The sequence below is a fragment of the Micromesistius poutassou genome (genome assembly GCF_964030765.1).
Source record: "Micromesistius poutassou genome assembly, chromosome: 5".
Taxonomy (NCBI): domain Eukaryota; kingdom Metazoa; phylum Chordata; class Actinopteri; order Gadiformes; family Gadidae; genus Micromesistius; species Micromesistius poutassou.
Genome location: NC_140275.1, coordinates 19,997,393 through 20,017,345, shown reverse-complemented (window position 1 = coordinate 20,017,345; position 19,953 = coordinate 19,997,393). Strand labels below are relative to the sequence as shown.

The 19,953-nt window shown below is 44.2% G+C and overlaps 1 protein-coding gene across 1 annotated transcript; it reads right to left on the bottom strand.

The window, feature by feature from the left end:
• Positions 1–3,676: 3,676 nt before the first annotated feature.
• Positions 3,677–17,558, bottom strand: zbtb34 (zinc finger and BTB domain containing 34). Its single transcript, XM_084467972.1, has 2 exons — positions 17,359–17,558; positions 3,677–6,289 (listed from the first exon to the last, which is right to left on the bottom strand). The coding sequence occupies exon 2, from the start codon at positions 6,254–6,256 to the stop codon at positions 4,739–4,741; it is 1,518 nt and encodes a 505-aa protein (XP_084324098.1). The 5' UTR covers positions 6,257–6,289; positions 17,359–17,558; the 3' UTR covers positions 3,677–4,738.
• Between the last annotated feature and the right edge of the window lie 2,395 nt (positions 17,559–19,953).

The following is a 19,953-nucleotide window of genomic DNA, read 5'->3' as shown; positions in this document are numbered from 1 at the left end:
AGTGTCCCTTGGGCTTTAGCTCTGGAAAACACAGGATCGCTAAGATCTTGAGGCAGACTGTTTGGGAACCACTGACTTGAGGACTTGTTCACCTGAAGAAAAGTGCACATTTACACTACATGGACACAAGCTGTACGCCCATCAATGGGACCACTTTTTTTTTTTTTTTAAACGCTAAAGACCCTGAGTTCTAGGTTTTTGTTGATGTGTTTCCGTTTTCACCAAATAGGAGCTAGAGACGTGCACAGGTAGAGATCAGGATGTCACGTAAAAAAAAGAAAAGAAAAAAAGAAAAAAGGAAATAGGCCAAAGAAAGGGCCTCTAGACATCCTGTTCTCCCTGTCCGACTAGGTCTAATGTCTCAGTGCCAGCAGGGGGATGAGGGTGAGGGAGACCAGTACAACTTAACATGGAAACAGATTGTCGCTCCTAAACAGTGGCATTGCAGCCCCCCCAAAAAAATCCCTTTCATTCTTTAAAAACAGCTGGAGATCCAACTCTAACAAGTGCCATGTATTGTGTTGCAGTTGACCTACAGTCATAGAACGAGGATGGGTGCTTAACCTGGCATAAGAGAAAGCAACAATAGCCATCTTTTTTTTTTTTTATTACTGAGGAGGAAGTCGTCCCGTCCAAAGTTCAAGGGAAGAAACTAAACAAAACTACATCTAATCTAAATGAATTAATTAGAAAAAAATTAAAATTTGCCCAGGTCCAACTTCAATTCAACAGCTCCCTGACATTCGCATCGTTAAATACTTTGCAAGCCATGATCTCAAATAGGCTTGATGACCCAAACACAACACTTAAAAATATTATTGCTTTTTTCTTTTGTATAATACACAGTGGACAGAAACTGACTGAACAAAAAACCTATGGAAGACTCAAGATTATTCGTTTTCCAAGCCTGTACCAGTGTTTGTTAACTACCTGAAGTGTGTCTTTGAAGAAGGAATAGGACAAGCTGCAAATTCCAAAAGTAGTCCAACACTCTTCCCTGTAAACACTGGTTCTAATTGTTTAGGGCCGACTAATATGCCTTTCCATCACCTTTGAAATGTAGAACAGAAAGTCAATGTCAGTTTACCATGATCTTGTGTTTTAAATTCTGCAAAATTTAACTTGATTTTGGAATAAGTCACCACCTAAAATACGGGATATCATAACAGGAAAAAAAACCTGACAAGTTTATAAAGCACCATTGATCAGGGAACGGTCCGCTAAATCAAGTGATAGGACCACAATTCCTTTGAGGGCGGTCCCAATGATTAACAATAACGGTGTTGTCTGTATCGTCCATTTACGGATCTTTGCAAGGCTGTGCCTAATGACACAAATACAAGAGAAATCCTCTTAAGTTACAAAACATCTACTTGCATTCTTTTGTATATACAATTTTTGTGGGCGGGTGATGTGCAATTCAGCCACAGTATATAAGGGCAAGCGTGGCGTTTCTCTAGAGTAAGGATTTTTAATTTTAAGCATCTGCCAAATGGTGTAAGAAGCTGTTCCCTGGCTGGATGTTGCATCACATCTCACTCATCTCATTATTGAAAAGATGGATACTAAAAAGATTTAGATTGTCCTCAGTGCTAAGAGAGGAAAGACAACACCGAGGCAGTCTCTGTACTTGGGGCAATGGTGTACAGGAGTGTCTCGTTTACGATTGATTCAATATTACTTTAGATAAAATGTTCATTACAGGGAGAAAAGCAATCGAATGATAAACTAGGGCTCGAGGTAGGAGCACTTTACTATACCGTTCCTAATTTCCAATTTTGTTTTAAGAGAAAAATAAGACATTGGATTCTTAACTCTATTCTATCTACATAATTAGCGAGTAGGCACAGAGATTTAAGTGCCGGCATCTATCATGAAAAGCAAGTGGCAAGGCACTACATTTAAGATGCCACTTTGTGTTTTTGAATTGTTTATATTTTTGTATACATTGGCCTTAAAACAATTAGAATACCTATTGCACAAACTAGGATATCGTCAGCGTTATTATGGCTTAGTTAGGAACATTACCTAAACATAACTTATCTATTTATTTTTAAAAGACAAGCAACTGCTGTAAGCGGATAGTCCTATACATTCCTTAATAAGAATCGGGGCCGAAAACAAAGTTGGTCTTCATTAAATGACAAGATAGTCATCAAAAAACCCATTAATTTAGCAGTTTTACATTATTGTTCAAATTTGCCCGTTAGATACATCTTTGGTGTTAACTCTTGGCACATGTTTGTTCAACTTGTACGCCTTGTTGTGGAGGTCTTATTGACAATACTGCAAGCTGACCAAATTTCTTCCAGGGAAAGCTATAAAAAAAAGAAACACCCTCTTGCAGAAGAACTTAAAGATGAAAGAGTTGCTGTCCAACCGCCATATTGCAGCAGCAGATTGCCAAAAGCGGACTTAAGGAAGCAAGCGTTCAACGGAAAAGTACTTAAAGTAGACAACGTTTGCTTCAAACCAGGTTTTCCTAGCGATACGTACACCATAAAATAATGAAGAGCTAGTACACATTTTTCTTGAATTCCCCTAACATTGGGGTACCTTAATAGTGTCCTAAAATGCCAAACCAACGTTGTGTGCACATATTCAATACAAACTGCACTGGCGGTGTGACAAAGTAAAAAATAAAAAGACGAGTGACAACTTTTAAATCTTCCACCAAACAAATGCTAAAACCTCAGAGTGAAGACACAAATTAAAGATTTTGAATCAACTGGACAGGACAATAAAATTATGGTTATGGCAGTTGCCCTTTCAAAATGTTTGTCAAACAAGTATTTAACAAAGGGCAGTGCTGTGATTGGATAATTGCTCTTACCCTTAAGTGCCATTACAATGCATTGCCTTTAAATGTACTATTTTAAAGCTCAATAGAAACACAAGCTTCTAATTATTAGTCAGACAAAATCCTTATTTCTAAAAGTTTCAAATGGCATAAGCAAAATACCATTCAAAAGAATATCTAGTGGCAAAGAGTTGCCAAACTTGTGTAAATAATCTGAATTTAAAAATCTAATTTGCAAGTCAACATCCCCCCTTTGAAAAACTGGATGCCAAGCAGACGAGTGAAGGGGAGATTGTTCAAAGTTTGCCCTCACCCAAATACCTACCACTGTCATCAGACCGCTGCTCTTAAGAGTTAAGACCGACATGAGCATTCTTTTCACTTGGTCAGCATCCAAGCCTCTCCCTTGTACCACAATGTGCACCATGACTTTGGCTCACCAGCTACGCATTAAAACCCTCTACCTCTCGGAGAACTCACCCACACCGCAACGCTACCAATAGCATACAATTAGATTGGTTTTAAGTCACCTGCTCCAAAGTAGGGAACAAATATCACAGCTGAAATGATCCTGCCATTTAAACGATAATAATCTCAGACATGGTCAAAATACAGAACCCATAGTTTATATTAGAGAAATAAAAATGAGGAGGTATACCATTTCGAGATGGCTGAGATTCCTTTCTTCTTTCTGTTTGCATATTATTAAAAGTAGTATACTTTAAAAGATGTACATGAATAGATCCATAGTTGTTCCTGCTGTGCTGAAATCATAAAGATACATTTTTTGTCTCTGTAAAAATGGACTAATCTATAGGTCCCCTACCACCGCCACCCACCCACCCACCCAAAGAACAATAATACACGTAATAGTGAAGTAGTTAGGTATAGAACTTCCATCAGAATAATGAACACTGCAAATTACTGTACTGTATGAGGATAGCTCGTATAGCCTCTGAAGCCCCCACAACTTGGTCACCAGGCTGAGCTCCAGTAGTGATATGAATGCTGAAAACATGATACAAAGACCCGGAACGTGGACAGAGATCCAGCACAATTCATGTATTGAATGACTGCAGGGCTGGTCTCTTCACCCGATTCCTTGCAGGTGTCCAATACAAATACACAACTTAGCTAATGAGTCTTATGCATTCATACCGTAGCACCTTCTGCGTCGATTCAACCTGGCTGACCGTGAAAACAAGGACTTAGTCCATAAGCCATACAATCAACAAGGAATATTTCACTTAAGTATCAAGGCTTTGTGTTGAGGAGAATGCTCTTTCCAGGATTTGGCAATGGAAAACAAACAACCTAACAATTACAAACCAAAAAACGGACATAAAAGAACAAAACGGAACCAAAAACTGATTTTTAAATGTGAACACTTTGGTTCCTCGTAGGTTCTTGGCTATGAGGTAGAACCTGCTGGAGTTCCGTAAAGACTGTCATGAGTATGTAGTTGTAAAATGAGGTATTGAACGGATATGTCACACGAAGCTTTGCACTGTCAGAAAAATCATTCCTTGTGAGTAAGTGGCCGCCTTATGGCCACGTGTGCAAAAACAGGTCAGGTAAAAAGGTGATATGACAAGCATCTTACCAGAGCTTTCACATTATCAATTATTGCAACATGCCTATATAACTCTGTAATTATGTTTTTAAAAAACATGGAAAGATTAAAAAAGAAAACAAACAAGGGGGCCTTGATTATTGGGACCTCCTTAAAAATAGTAAATCGTTAATCCCTTTCCTTTGAAATAATCAAACTTCAAAAAAGCACCCATTGTCTCTTTGAATTCAATAATCAACTTTCACAAAATGGACAGTAACCCTTTATGCGATATTGAACCAAAAGTTGAGGTTGAGGATAAAATAAAATAAAAGGTTTAGTTTAAAATTGAAATATTTCTTAAAGCTTCCTAATCCCAAAGTGCCCTAATAATCGACTCCGGACGCTTGAGCTTCCTCCGGGCTGAGCTTGGAGCTCTCCTCTGCATCGTTGCCCTGTGCCTCCTCTGTGTACGTGGTCTCAAAGGCAATCCTCTCCGAACTATCCTCTGGGTCCTTCTGAACCGAACTCCCCTCCGGAGAGTCCACGTGGTTGCTCCCCTCCGTCGCCCCCAAGTGCTTCTTCCTCAGGTGCTGGTTCAGGGTGCCCTGAAACGGGAAGCATTTGCCACAGATCTGGCAATGGAACGGCTTGTTGTCCGTGTGGCCACGTATGTGGTACTCCAGCTGGTCTTTCCTGGTGTACTTCTTGCCGCAGAACTTGCACACAAACGGGGTGATTCCCATGTGCAGGCGCATGTGGCGATCCAGGCTGCCCTTCTGGTTGAAGGTCTTGCCACAATAAATGCAGATGAGTCTCTCGTTGTACGGGTACCACTGGCTCCGCAGGCTGCGCTCCCGCACGTCGTTCTCCAGACTCGCGGATCCCAGGGCAGGTTCGACCTCATCCGAGCCGGTTTTGACGTGGCTCAGCACGGTGGCGGGAATGGCCAGTGGCCGCTTGGCCCGGGCTCGCCCGCCTCTGAAGCCACTGAGTATGGAGCGGGAGGGACTGGAGCCGCTGAGGCTCAAGAAGCAAGGGGAGGACAGCCCTGAGTAAGAGTAGGCGGTGGACTGGATGACCGGCCCATAGGAGCCCACGCTGACTGCCAGCACCTGCTCCCCGTCCACCATCTCGGTGTGGTAGCCGTCGTCACCGGCGGAGGAGCTGTCCGAGTAAGAGGGCCTGTCCGTCTTCTCCACCTTGACATGGACGTCCGTCACTAGCCCGTCCTTGCCAATCAGATCCACTTGTTCCATCTCTCCTTCTATGGGGGCGTCCTGCTCAGACACGTCATCACTGCTGCCGCGGTCGGACTGGCCTTCCTCTTGCTGCTTTATCCTGGCGGGCCCTTTCATTGACAGCTCGCCACGAGCCTCCACAAGGCCCGCCTGGCTTGGCCGGGAGTAGTACGGGGGGGAGATCTGGGTGGGGTTCACAAAGAGGTTGCTGTCGTTGACACCGTTGGGGCTGTTCTGGGAGCCCTCCTTCTCTGGGCTGCCGACCGGGAGGCTGATCTTGGAGTGGATGGTCTCCAGGATCTGGGTGCACTTGTCGATGATGGCCTGCATCTGCAGGAAGCTGGCGGCGGTGAGGAAGCTGATGACATCCTTGAGCTGCAGCGACATGTGCCCGGTGTAACAGAAGCCCAGGAGCTGCTCAAACACCTCGGGGCTCTTGATCACCGAGATGGAGAGGCCGCTCATGGTGCTAAGGGCAGAGTGGTCTCGGAAGTAGGGAGAGCTGGCCGCCAGCACCGCTTTGTGAGCACGGAACGGCTGACCCTGGATGTGAACGATGATGTCACACAGCTTCCCTTGCAGCCGCAGTTCATTGAGCTGGTTAAGGACAGTGTTGCTGAACTCAGGCACGTCAAACTCTATGTAGTTGCTGCCCTCGTCCATGTCTCGGATGTATCTCTCCAGTGTGTCGGCAGCCTATTAGAAAAACAAGAGAAAGTGCACAAAGGAAAAAAGATTAGTGGCAACTTTTTTTTTTAAGATTCGATACTCCATATGGTAAGGATGTCTCTGGAGTCCTCATTTACATCTAAGAGAATTAGGATGAGGATAAGAAAGTGGTGCCTACGTGATCTGCCATTAAAATATACAGTGGTTTCAGGGGAGTAACACAGAAGGCTGTAATGCAGATAATTATTCCTACTCAGGCTGAGAATGACAGCAATAGTGCAGTAAAACTACTTTAGGCTGAATGCTCACTTTCCCAAACCCACTTTCAGCATTAATATTGAAGCTTTCCATAAACATCGTTTCAGTACAGTTTATTTCATCAAGTCAGAGATAGAGACAAAAGAGAAGTTGTTCTTGTTCTCAATGCCTTTCAAGCAAGAACTACTGTTAACAACTGCTAAAACATATTGTACATAGGCGACATGCTCAATCATGTCGACATGGTACAGATGTGTTATCTAACCTTTACCTGTACGAACAAACACCAGCAATTGTTTTTTCTAAAAGGAGAAAGACATTTTTTTTAAGAGGGATTGGCCTGTAGCAAATTGAGATGATTCTCTTTTACTGCAGTACGTTCTGTTCGGCTGTTCTACAAAATAAATATATACTAAAAAGTACAAAAACAGACAAACCAGGTTTTTGTTTTCACATTTTGTCTAACTACCTAAACAGAAGGAATATCTTAATATTTCCCTCATGATTCAGGCGGATGCAGTCTGGAATGAGATTTGAGAGGCTGCATCTGGTGTCACGCCCTGAAATGGGTGCCACACGTCTGTGTCAAATAATGTTTTTCAATGTTCACTATTAACAAAAAGTTTAGAACCTTTTAGACTGAACCATCATAATTTATATATATGTATAGGATATTTAAACTGTCCAACAAAATTATGTAACAGCTGAACTATTGAGACTATATGTTAACCTAGGCAACTTGATAAGACTAAAAGTTCTAAATACTAAGCCTGCATCAGGTGACTTCCCTCTCAAACACTGGCAAAAACCATAATATTCTGTACGTTCAAACACTGTCAGCACATTTACAATGTGAATGTCTTCTGCCAAGACACCTGCACAAGTAAACTGTCTCAGCCTGACCCATGGGATAGGCAGCAAACAGACACAAACAGGGGAGTCTTGTTTTCAAACTGCTTTTACTTGCAGCAACGATGCAGAGCATGTTGGAAGTATCAGGGAAGTTTGCCAACACCATCCGTACTCAATTGAGCACGGCTGAAAGGTTGCCAGAGAATGTGTGCTCGGTGGTTGATGTGAACCCTGTATGGGTCACATGCATGCCTCACGTGGGGAAAACTAACCAGGATACAGTGGAACTAAAGAAAACGCCACTTTCACACCAAAGCAATAGGCTTAATTTACTTGCCCCGCAGCTTGTCCACTAGGACATGTTATGGCTGCCATTAAAAACCTAACAGCAGCATTTGACCTAGAAGGACTGATTGCCTTATCATGGCTTGGCTGCGGTTATAAAATGGATGCAACACCAAGGAATAACCAATAGCTTAGAGATGCCACACTAAAAAGACATGAAATTTGATACAGCAGGAATGAAAGCCAGCAGGAGGGGGGGAATTCTTTCTACATCAGCAGCATTTTCCCCATTTTGTAAAACAGCTTATAGTGTGAAACGAGCCATAACTGCCTATTAAGCAAAGTATTGGAGAGGCATTCAAATAAGAAAATAAGGTCTATGTAGTGCTGCTACAATCCAATTGAGAAAATGTGTAAAAAAAAAAAAAAATGCCAAAGACAAATTCAAAGTTAACCTCACGGTTTTGTGGCTTGAAACGTTTCACTTAGAGCATATGCAAATCCTCATGCAAATCCTCCCTTTCAGGTATTTAGTGTCAGCTAACCGAGTTGTTACTCTTAGCAGAAACACCCTGGATTATCGACTTGATACAGGCTTTACTTTTACTTACTTTTGCATTTATTAGTGAATAAATATTTCTCAGCACACTGCATGTTGCAGAGCGGTTATCCTGGGGAGACAGTCAATGACCGGCCACAGGCCAATCACTACCTCAGCTGATCACAATGTGTGAGGTCATTGAACTGAGAAAAACAGGCATTTTGGGGTTACACTTGTAGAGTAGGAGCTTCATGCGCCTATGGTTAGATTTCCAACTGCATGGTATGAAGTCCCAATGTGTAACATTCAGCCTCTCCCAGTTATTAGCTGGAGTCTTTCAGAGTTAAAAAAACAAGTGTTCAGTCCACTGTAACTGGCTTTGCACCTGTGGGATGGCAACTAGCGTATCTCGGCTGGGTAGGGGGCGTGCGTATACACAGTAAACTTCTTATGCGCAAAGAGTTAAGGGCTGCACATCATTTTCTGTGTGGAATATACAAGTTCTGAATATTCTAGCAACGTACCAATCAACATGGGCCCCACACCTCTGGGTGAGAGCAGAGATAGGCTTAGTTGAAGAGCGACGTTAGGAATTGTAACAGCCCGGCCTATATCCCAGCCCTAGAAGGGGCCCCCCCCCCGCCCGACTCCAACACAGAGTGGCCGAGTGAGCCCCTAGACATGTCTAACTGTGCGTTCACACCAAAAGACACAATTTTCGCACGTTGGTGCGAACAGGTGAATGTTGCCGCGCGACTCAGCGAAATCTGTCGCTGTGCTTAATGTGTGCATTGAAACGTGTCGCGGGGCGAATTTTGTCGCGGAGCGTTTTGCCTGCCAACGATCATTCATGCCAATTCATTCTCATCAACCATGGCCGAGATCACCACCATTGCGTGTCTATACCTGTTGTGGAAGAGATAGAGACGTCGGAATGCCCATCATTTATGGGTTAATAATATAATCCGGAGGCGCACACCGCTTTGTGCCGTGATATTATATATATCATATAGATATTTATATATGATATATATATATATATATATATATATATATATATATATCATATAATATTATATATAGAGCTCCGGGAGTCATAAACGGCAACAATCACTTTCTCCTCCTCAAGCTGCGGTTCACTGCTGAGTGCAGGGAACGGTTGGTCCATGGCGATGTATAGTAACAGGGGGACACATGCATATTATGAACACAAGTCGACAACGATAATGTATACAATACTGGTAACAAACGATGTTTGTTAATGTATTGCCACATATCATTAAATAGACCCACAGTTGCGGCCAGTTCCCAATGGTTGCCCCAGCCGGCTGAACGGTGATTGGCTGTTTTACGTTACTTCACCCAGGGAGTGAACTGATTGGCTGTTACGTGACGTCACCCAGGGAGTGAACGCTGATTGGCTGTTTTACGTTACTTCACCCACGTTACCCACAGGGAGTGAACGCTGATTGGCTGTCTCACCGCGAGTGCCGCGAAAGAAGCTGAAATATTTCAACTTCTGCGAAATCTGTCGCTCATTCGCGGGACAAATCCACGTGAACGCACCCGCCCGTTTTGGGGAAAACTGTCGCCCCGTCAATCAAATCTTGTCGCGGGTCCCGGCGACAAAATGTTTCGCCCGATACGCGTCTCTACGTTCACTTTGCATTGAACCGTGTCTCCCCGACACGTTTCAAAGTGCGGTGTGAACACACAGTAACATGTAAACAGACAGAAAGGGTCGGGGTACGACCATGATACGGCAGTGCAACTATCCTCCGAAACGCCCCCTGAGAAGAGCCACACCCCGTGAAAAGTGAGCTCCAACACCCAGCAGTGGCGCTGAGCCCTGCCGAGTGTAGTGGTGCAGTAAAATGAATTGTGCATTGTGATAAAATCGTGTTTCCAACCTATCCCCATCAAGGTGTTATTCTGTTGGACTGTGAAGCCGTGCCAACGAGTGAACTCAATAAGCGATCAAATTACTTTTTTCAACCACCGCCTCTTTCCCTGGACACTTAGTTTTCACCTGACGAAGGCGACCGATGTAATTAAGGCAACCTGGTCTCACAGGAATCTGTGAAATGAGTCGGTCTACGTCCCGTATAGTAGCCTATAATTTAATGTCTTTAATGGTAAGAGACCGCACGGGGATGCATAATGAGCGTTGTTTAAGATGAATGAATTAAGATGAATTTACAATGCCACAATGACACCTTCAGATATGAGAGACCCCCATCGTTTTTTGACATTATTGCCTTTTTGGGAGCTCGGTTCCCTCTGGCTCCCACGTAATTCGAACACTGATTTATACATTTGCAGGGCATGTCAAATAAGTGTGGTGTCGGAATGGGGGCATGTCGGACTGGCAGCATGTAACCATAACCACGGCTAACATGTAACGGTAACGGTGGTCCTGTTAAAATAATGTTAATCAGCTCAAGCCTAACATTATCTACAATCATTGTTCTGGAACCAAAGATAATACCGTTAGCATCTACAACGTGTAGGCCTATTCAATAAGCCTAAATTGTTCTGTGCTGTGTCCTGATTGACTGATGAGAAATAGCCACATCGTTGCGTTCTAAAACTGGACCTGGCAATTTGACATGTTCAATCTTTGGCGACTCCTTGCAACTGCATCAGCCGCCTTGCGATGACCAGTTCACACTGCTGCAACTTTTCCCCTGCGACGTTCCAAAACAGTGTCGTTGCAAGTCGTTGCGTCGCAAATCTTTGGTCCGAACTGGGCTTTAGAACCGAAGTTTAGAACTTTCCTAAACGGCTCTCTGGAACCAGGCCAAGTAGCCTGTCCTGCTCCCCAACGCGCCTATATTTTGGATACCTTAAAAGAAAGGCGTGGGTGGCTCGAACTGACATTTGTACATTTGAACACATTTGTAGCCCATCCTTGCGAGAACCATGACTATAAAAAATGCAGTTTAACAGGTGCAACGCCATTATTCCCACTCACGCAACAACAGCATAACTGGTATGTACCTGTCTGTACCTGTATGTATAGGCTATGATTCAAAAAAACTTCACCTTCAATATACAAGATCCACTAAAGACTGGTTAGGTTGGTTATGTTTCAGTGATGACTCAAAACGGTCGCTTATCTTGTTAAACCAGCCGGTCTCCTCACTAGCAGTTTGTGTGTGCAGCCAGGGGTGCATTCGGATTACGCAGTTTATTCAATCAATTCAACAGTAATTAGTTAGATTACCCGTTACTGAAAAAATAACGGCGTGGTATTATTAGTAGCCTACCACCTGTTGCATCTTCTCCGAAACTGCAAGTCAGACCGCAAATAACCAACAACAGATAAACATCGGCCACTGCCATTGGTGAATGTCATCTTATTTCGCCGATGGCAGTCAACAACGCTCAGGTGTGTTTTGGTCTGACCGCAGACAGCAACGGAGGCAGAATGGGCAGAACTCCTCGCGATCACCTTAAATGTTGCTGCAGCGATGCATCATATATTCCGTTGCATCCACAACATCCGCATCAATTGATGAAAGAAAGGAGCATGAGTTACAGACAAATAGAAGAAACAACAAATAAGAAAGGTGTCGCGAACGACTGCGTTACCGGAGGAAGAGAGCGTATTATTTTGCTTAATTTCACGTCTAACAAACACTGTGACAAATGTAGTTGATATGTGTTTAACTGAGAAAACAAGGAGTGGAAGGCCGGGACCCTATAATGTTCAGCTAACTGTTGTCAATAATAAGTGTGACGAGAGTAGCGTATGTGTGTGCGCGGGAATGGCAGTGTGTGTGTGAGTGAGTGGACGAGCGTGGAGAGCGAGCGGTAGCGTGTGTCAGTTTAGTGAAGTACCAAACGAGTTTGGTTGTGTCTGTGCAAACGTGCATTGTAACGTTAGTGAAACTATGAATCCAGCAGTTCTGCAATTTCTATAAAAATAATTAAATTGTTTCAGCTCGATTATATTAGTTTGGTGATCGTTTCACTCTGAAATCGAAATCGCAATCAAAATTTGATTAATTGCCCAGCCCTAGCAGGTGCACAAGGTAACCTCCCATGATTCCACACGTTAGTCTGTGTTAAGTCCACTGTAACTGGCTTTGCACCTGTGGGATGACAACTAGCGTATCTCGGCTGGGTAGGGGGCGTGACACAGTAAACTTCTTGTGCACAAAGAGTTAAGCTCTGCACATCATTTTCTGTGTGGAATATACGAGTTCTGAATATTCTAGCAACGTACCAATCAACATGGGCCCCACACCTCTGGGTGAGAGCAGAGATAGGCTTAAGAGATAAGAGCAACGTTAGGAATTGTAACAGCCCGGCCTATATCCCAGCCCTAGAAGGAGCCCCCCTGCCCCGACTCCAACACAGAGTGGCCGAGTGAGCCCCTGGACATAAGGGTCGGGGTACGACCATGACACAGCAGCGCAACTGTCCTCCGAAACGCCCTTGAGAAGAGCCACACCCCGTGAAGAGTGAGCTCCAACACCCAGCAGTGGCGCTGAGCCCTGCCGAGTGGTGTAGGCTAAGCAAACACCCTCACATATCCAGCAAGACAGACGCTGCTTAGAGAGAACGCTAGCATTGGCAGCGTCGCTATAACACACAAACAACTGTAACGGAACACGTCCGAGCACTGCACGTACATAGCAAGTGTCTGCACTGGGCACAGGAGACGCAACTCTGCCTTTGCACGCAAGAACAATACTAAACCAGTCGAGCCCAATGCGAGAATCTCTTGACCTGTGGGCGACTAAAAACCGGTTTTACGGTCACAGCCTGCGTAGCCAACCAAAACGGCTGCCGCATATACTTCGATGATGGAAAAAGCCAAACCGTTCTCCAGTAAGCACTGTAGGAAACCAAGTACGCTTCCCACCTCAGAGAGATGGGGCAACGTGATTGCTGTCACACCACTTAGAAAGCGCCCCACTTCGCCACATAGAGGGATGAAGTGGAAGGCACGCGGGCACTCTGGATAGTGTTGATAACCGCGGCTGGCAGTCTCTGCCATGCAGGATCAAGCTCTCAGAAGCCAAACCAACAGCCGTCCCAACCCACTCAGCTGTCTGTGCGTGAGAGCGCAGCTAGCTCTGGGAACCACAGACAGTTTCTCCTGTCTGATCCGCTCCAAAAGAGCATGGATCAGTTAAAGGGGTGGGAATGCATACAAAAGCGCCTGCAGCCAAGGTGTGTGCACGCCAGCGCATTTATGCCCAGGGGGTAAATTGTGTATGCCTCCGCTGACACTCTGTATGTTCTGATCAGAACATGGCGGCCGCGCACAAGGTGAAAATAATGTAAGTCCTTTCCTCACCGCAGCAAGCTCTAGAAAATGTACGTATGTGTGCAGTGGGGAGTGCCGGCCAGTCGCCTCCGACTGAGTGGGAGAGGCACATTAAGAGGTCACTGTCCCTAGGGGAACCCCTTGAGAAGTGCAGGGGGCATTCCCCAAAATGCCAGGTCTGGTGAGTGGCGACACTGAGCGGATTGCAGAGAGCACTTTGAGCTTGTGTCACCTGGGACAGAGGATGCGCAAAATGCAGCAGCTAAATAAAAACAAAATTCTCGTAAGAACACTCAAAGCGCTGACCAAAAGAATAGATAAATATTTCTCTGCACACCGCATGCAGAGAGGTTGTCCTGAGGCGATATTCAGTAACACGTCTGCACTCCAATAACTACCTCAGCTGATCACCATGTGTGAGGTCATTGAACGGAGAAAAACAGGCATTGTGGTGTTACACTTGCAGAGTAAGAGCTTCACACGCCTATGTTTTGATTCCCAACTCTATGGTATCAAGTTGCAATGAGTAACATTCAGCCCCTCCCAGTTATGAGCGGGAGCCTTTCAGAATTCAAAACACACAAAGCGCTCAGTCCAACTGGCTGTGCAACTGTGTGACGTAAACTAGAATAGCTCGGCTGGGTGGGGGGGTGTGAGTATAGATGATAAGATTCTTGGAAGCAAAGAGTTACTGTCTGTTCATAAAAAATTAAAAAAACAGAATAAAATCAGATCCTACATTTTTTTTATCATTATTAATCACCATTGACTACAGATATGTCCCAGTCATTTGATGCTAGTTGGTTGAATCATTGAGACCTTAAATCATTGAAAGAAAATGAATTGTTCCATGTTCGACATGGCCATCTACTTGCTGGTATGTTGGTCTTGTGGTAGTTGTTGCTGCCATATGATATGTTCTGGCCAATCAGATGGCACAGAGGAGAGCAGAAAACTTGAATTACCTAGCCAGTCTGCCATAGGCAGGTAGAGAGCAAGCAAAGAGACATCCCATTTCTGACCAAAGAAAAGCTTCACTACCAAAGTTGGCAACAAATTACAGCTAAAAGCACAACTTGTTGTGGATCTGGCCCAATCTTCATTGTACCTAGATTTCCAAACCGTTTGTTTTACTATTTCCACCATATCTGCAAAAGGCATTCAAGTAAACCTTAGTTTGGGCTAACCCTATGAATAAAAAATGTGTGCAAATCACTGCTGTTAGGTGGCTAACAGAAACAGTTTTGGCAAACCTTTAGTTTGGGTCTACATTCCAATAGACAGAATAGACAAAGGTTTTTCATGTACCTATGGGCCTGGTTCAACGCATAAGCAGTTTGGAATTTAAAAAGCTCCCTGAGATCTGTTACCCGACGTATCCATGGTAAATCAATCTGATGACGGCAATGTTCATAGATGTGTTTACGTTCAACTGGTATGTTTACAATAGACACATGCTTGCTGAATGTGCACATTATATATCATCTTTATATATCATCTTTAAAACAGTGTTACAGTGTGTTTCAGTATGGAGTCGCCTGATTGGCAAGGCAACAATTGCAAACATTGCATTCAGGGGATGGTTTTACCTTTAGATTATTCACATTAAAGAACTGTTTCTTAAGCATACATATGTTTTCTCTATAACTGCAAATAAGGCCCTGATTTACATGACATATATAGCATAAGTAATGCTAATTAACGTCCTATAATTAAGGTTCTGAACCATTTTAGGTACACAAGTCCTGTTTGGGTGAACACTTCAGACACCCATATCACCCATAGCAACAACTTTAATCTTACATGTTATTGGTTTAGATAATATTATCAAATAAAAGTAAATATATATTTATCAACAACAAGCTCATCAGTTTACCCCTTTCTTTCTAACGTTTCTGCATTGGTTTGAAATACATGTTGTATTCATGCAAAGTCATCATAATTATAGCCAATATCTTCATGTCAACCACGTGCTTTGGTGCAGTAAAATTAATTGTGCATTGCTTCCCTCTGATAAAATCGTGTTTCCAATCCATAACCTAACCCCATCAAGGTGTTATTCTGTTGGACTGTGAAGCCATGCCATAAACCGACATTTACCCAACTCAACCCAGGAAGAGATCAGTGGGGATAACATCCAAACTGTTAGAACTGAAGTTTAGAACTTCCCTAAACGGCTCTCTGGAACCAGGCCAAGTAGCCCGTCCTGCTCCCCAACCGCCTATATTTTGGATACCTTAAAAGAAAGGCGTGGGTGGCTCGAACTGAAACACATTTGTAGCCCAGCCTTACGAGAACCATGACTATAAAAATGCAGTTTAACAGGTGCAACGCCATTATGCCCACTCAAGCAACAACAGCATAACTGGTATGGCGCCTATCTGTACCTGTATGTATAGGCTATGATTAAAAAAACTTCACCTTCAATATACAAGATCCACTGAAGACTGGTTAGGTTGGTTATGTTTCAGTAATGACTCAAACGGTCAGAGGAATTAGTGGAGGGGTGATTGCAAATACAAGGGCAAGACTGGGTAGATGGTGTTGATTATAGCAGGTGCACAAGGTAACCTCCCATGATTCCACACGTTATCCCAAACATCGTGAGGTCAACACTGTTTAAAAGGCCTTATGGTAATGACCACACGGATACATCTGGTCCCCTGTTGGTTCTACATGGCTCTTAATTCGCATCATTAATCCTTGATTCCCTTCCATCCAAATGAAGTTGTATTTCTATAGGACACTCTTGAGAACGACTGCATACTGGTTAGCAAAGGACTGAGGTCTTAAAGTTTCAAAGGAGCCATTAATGCTGAGCTCACATTCGTGTGTCAGTCAGTTTGAATGATCTGCACACACACACACACACACACACACACACACACACACACACACACACACACACACACACACACTTGTGGTTTCACTGCGACGAGATAACGCCTTGCGTCTTAGTTGCTTTGCTTTCCAGAGTAAGCTTGCAGGGCCCAAATCCACCCGGTGCGCCGGGATAGTCCCCCAAGCACCGGGGGCTAGTCGCCCAAGCACCGGGGACTAGTCCCCGAGCGCCGGGGGCTAGTCCACCTAGCACCGGGGTAGACCACCTAGCATTGGGCTAGACCATCTAGCACCCGGCTAGACCATCTAGCAACGGGCCAGTCCACCTATCACCGGGCCAGTCCACCTATCACCGGGCAAGTTCACCTATCACCGGGCAAGTTCACCTAGCGCCGGGCAAGTTCACCTAGCGCCAGGCAAGTTCACCTAGCGCCAGGCTATCAGGCTAGTCCGCCCTGCCAGGCTAGTCCCACCTAGCTCAATGCTACCGGGCTCGTCAGCCTAGCACCGGGCGGGCTTCCGGACTAATGGCCCAACTTTTATTCCCAGATACGTCGGCCGCCGAACCGAACTCGTAAGCCGACGTGTATACAGTCGTACACAAACTACATCCGTGTGCCATCGCGGTTATTATCACGGTTGGTTCGCACAAATACAAAATCGAAGGCTGACAGAAACACAAATCACATTGGTCATAAGATACGTCAAGCGATCTAACGCTGACGTACCGTAGCCCCTAGCCCGTTAGCCGCGGAGCTAGCACTAGCGTCCGGTGCTGCACGGGTGCTAACGCTGTTAGCGGGCGGCTGGCTAACGCTGAAGCTACCGTAGCCCTGGTAGCCCGTTAGCCGCGGAGCTAGCGCTAGCGTTCGGCGCTACACGGGTGCTAACGTGATTAGCGGGCGACTGCTAACGCGAGCTAGCATGCGATGGTAGCCAGTAGCTAGTTTTACCCGTAAACTTACAAAAGGTGCAACCGGACGCCCGCTCGTCCCGACCGCTGCGGGGAACAGACCCCGAGACCCCGGCGGAACTTACCGTCTTGTTGCGGATCAAATGTTGTCCATTCCCCCCGTTGTCTCGTCTCGCTGCAGCCAGGCCTCCCCCCCACTCCGGTCCAGATGTGTCAGATAGTCGCTGCTGCAAATGTTTTTCATCAACAGGAAGTGTTCTTTTGGGTCTCAGCGTTCATTTTATGCGAGTGTTTTACGGCAGCCCCTCCCTGGCTCTTGGCGAGGTTGTGCACGGAGACATTATGTTATAGAATGACGTGACGGGCGGCTCTCCGCTTGTTTAACCCTTGATACTGCATTTCCATTTCCCTGTTATATACTTTGCATACATCTTCTCTTCCGTCTAATCTCGACTCAAGACGATATGCTTCTCCACATGGGAGCCTCTGTATTCATGTTATAGTTTAGTCGTGCTATAGCCTACTTGAGAACTTTCAAGTGAAACGCTGAATAATTAATACGAGCATTTCGTATTTATGAAATGCATTTTGGACATATATACACAATAAGTGTTAAAAATCAATAAAACGAACTTGAAGAACCAATGATCATTCCTTCATTAAATGGCCTACCATTTAAGGGTTTTAAATTCAAGTTATAAAACTTAGCCCGTCACTTGAATTACTTTATGCCTTTACCTTTACAGCCATAACTATTTGCAAAGCAATTGCGTATCTGGAATTGTCATGCAAAGAATAATAATAGGGTTCATCTTTGGTGAATTCAATGACTAAAGGCTGAAGCCCAAATCCTACAATAAGTCTAAACGATGCTGAAATGAGGGGACAATAGAGGTAATCGACTCCATTAATAAACGTGTAGGCTTATAACCCATGCATGTAACAATTACGGGTCATCCAGCGTAATGGATTATTATATTATCTTAACAATAAAGATGCAACACCTCTCAGTTCCCTGGCCTATCCCTCAATGGTAGGCTGTGCACCCCTTTAACGTGGTTTGGTGCAGATGCACACTTCTCTTCTTCTGCATTATCTCTGTGCTCCCCTTTTCTTTCTTTCCTTTCGGTTTTTAATAAATGCTGCAAACATGCGTGGTCATCACATCAAAGCCTATCGTCATAGCAACCACATGCCTGACTGCAGGACATACAATGTGTAGTGCTTCTCTCTGCTCAAGTCCTATCAAAAATGTGTTATTGGTTATGACTGTAAAGACATGCTATGAAGCACTTTCTCAACTCAACCCATGAAGACAGATTGTGAACTTAACATTTCTCATGGAATAACTAAAGACACAACAAATGATTGAAATGGCATTAATAAACACGTTATAAGCCTATCAACCAACTTAGCATCCATCGTAGATGCAAGCGCTGCTTGAAATATTATTTCACACGCAAAGATAGAAAAATGGTTTATCTTTGCCACACGGTGGCGCCAAAGACTATGATGAATTGTGTTGACAAAGCATGAAGTTTACAACAAAATGTTAAATCTAATTTTTTCTGATCGCATTTAAGACGGCAATTATCAAAACCAATTAGTTGGTAACAGATTGTATCTATCTGATAATATGGCTCATAAAGTCATAGATTATTCATGGAATTTGATGTTAGTCTGCTTACTGAATTTAAATGTCAGCCATTGTTCTGAAGTAAAATAAGGTAGGGCGGCCTATGAATAGATTCTAATGAGAAAATCTCATACACTGCACATTTTTTCGTATTTTTGTTTAGAGAGTAGGCCATCTGCAACAACAAAGTCAGTTTATTATGACATATTCATCATCTTCTTCTTCTTCTTCTTCTTCTTCTTCTTCTTCTTTTTCTTCTTCTTCTTCTTCTTCTTCAGACTTATACCTGCCTCATGTAGCTCTTGTATATCTCTTTGTAACATATTTCAGAATTCCTCCTAGGATAAAGAGACACTGTAGTGTCAGACACTTAGCCTGCAGGATTATTAGTGGAGTGAGAAGAATGTTCGCTGTGTACCTGTGTTTTTTTGGCTAAGTGTGACCGACAGCTTGGCAGCTCGGGTGATCACCTGACCTAATCTGGGTGCAGGTGGGTGATCAACGAAGGACCGAGATCCGCTTTGTCATCGCATGTGCGTCTAGTTAAACAACACACTCCTCTATTCCCGAAATTCATTTTAATTTGTTCATTATTTTTGGTAACCAACACACTCGGTTAATAGAACCATTAAGACGGATGCAGCGGAACAATAGTGATTAGGGACACGTTTGTTGATTTGGTAACCAACACTTCACTCGGTGGATTGAACCATCGAGACGGATGCAGAAGAACAATTAGGGACGGGTTTGTTTATTTGTAGGGCTGATCATGGTATTGATCTAATTTCAAACAGACTTTTAATCAAAGGGGTTTCTTCTCCCGAGTTGTAATCTTTGCTGAGTTGAGGCTCTGTCGGTTCATTGTACTTCTCTTGAATGCCAGGACGTTGGGTATAGGCCTATAATAGAGCATGGTTGTCCAGCGTCCAGGCAGTGCGGCGGGCTGCAGGTGGTACGGCCCAGCGCTCTGATGTGCTGCCCCTTCCTAATCCCACATGACACAGCAGCAGAGCAGGCGAGCTCACCTCTCTATGAAGACAGTGTGAGAGAGCTGAGCCCCCATGATGAATGAGGACATATTGTA

Coding starts and splice junctions, on each gene's coding strand:
- zbtb34 (XM_084467972.1), bottom strand. CDS start 6,256: ATGGACGAGGGCAGCAACTACATAGAGTTTGACGTGCCTGAGTTCAGC.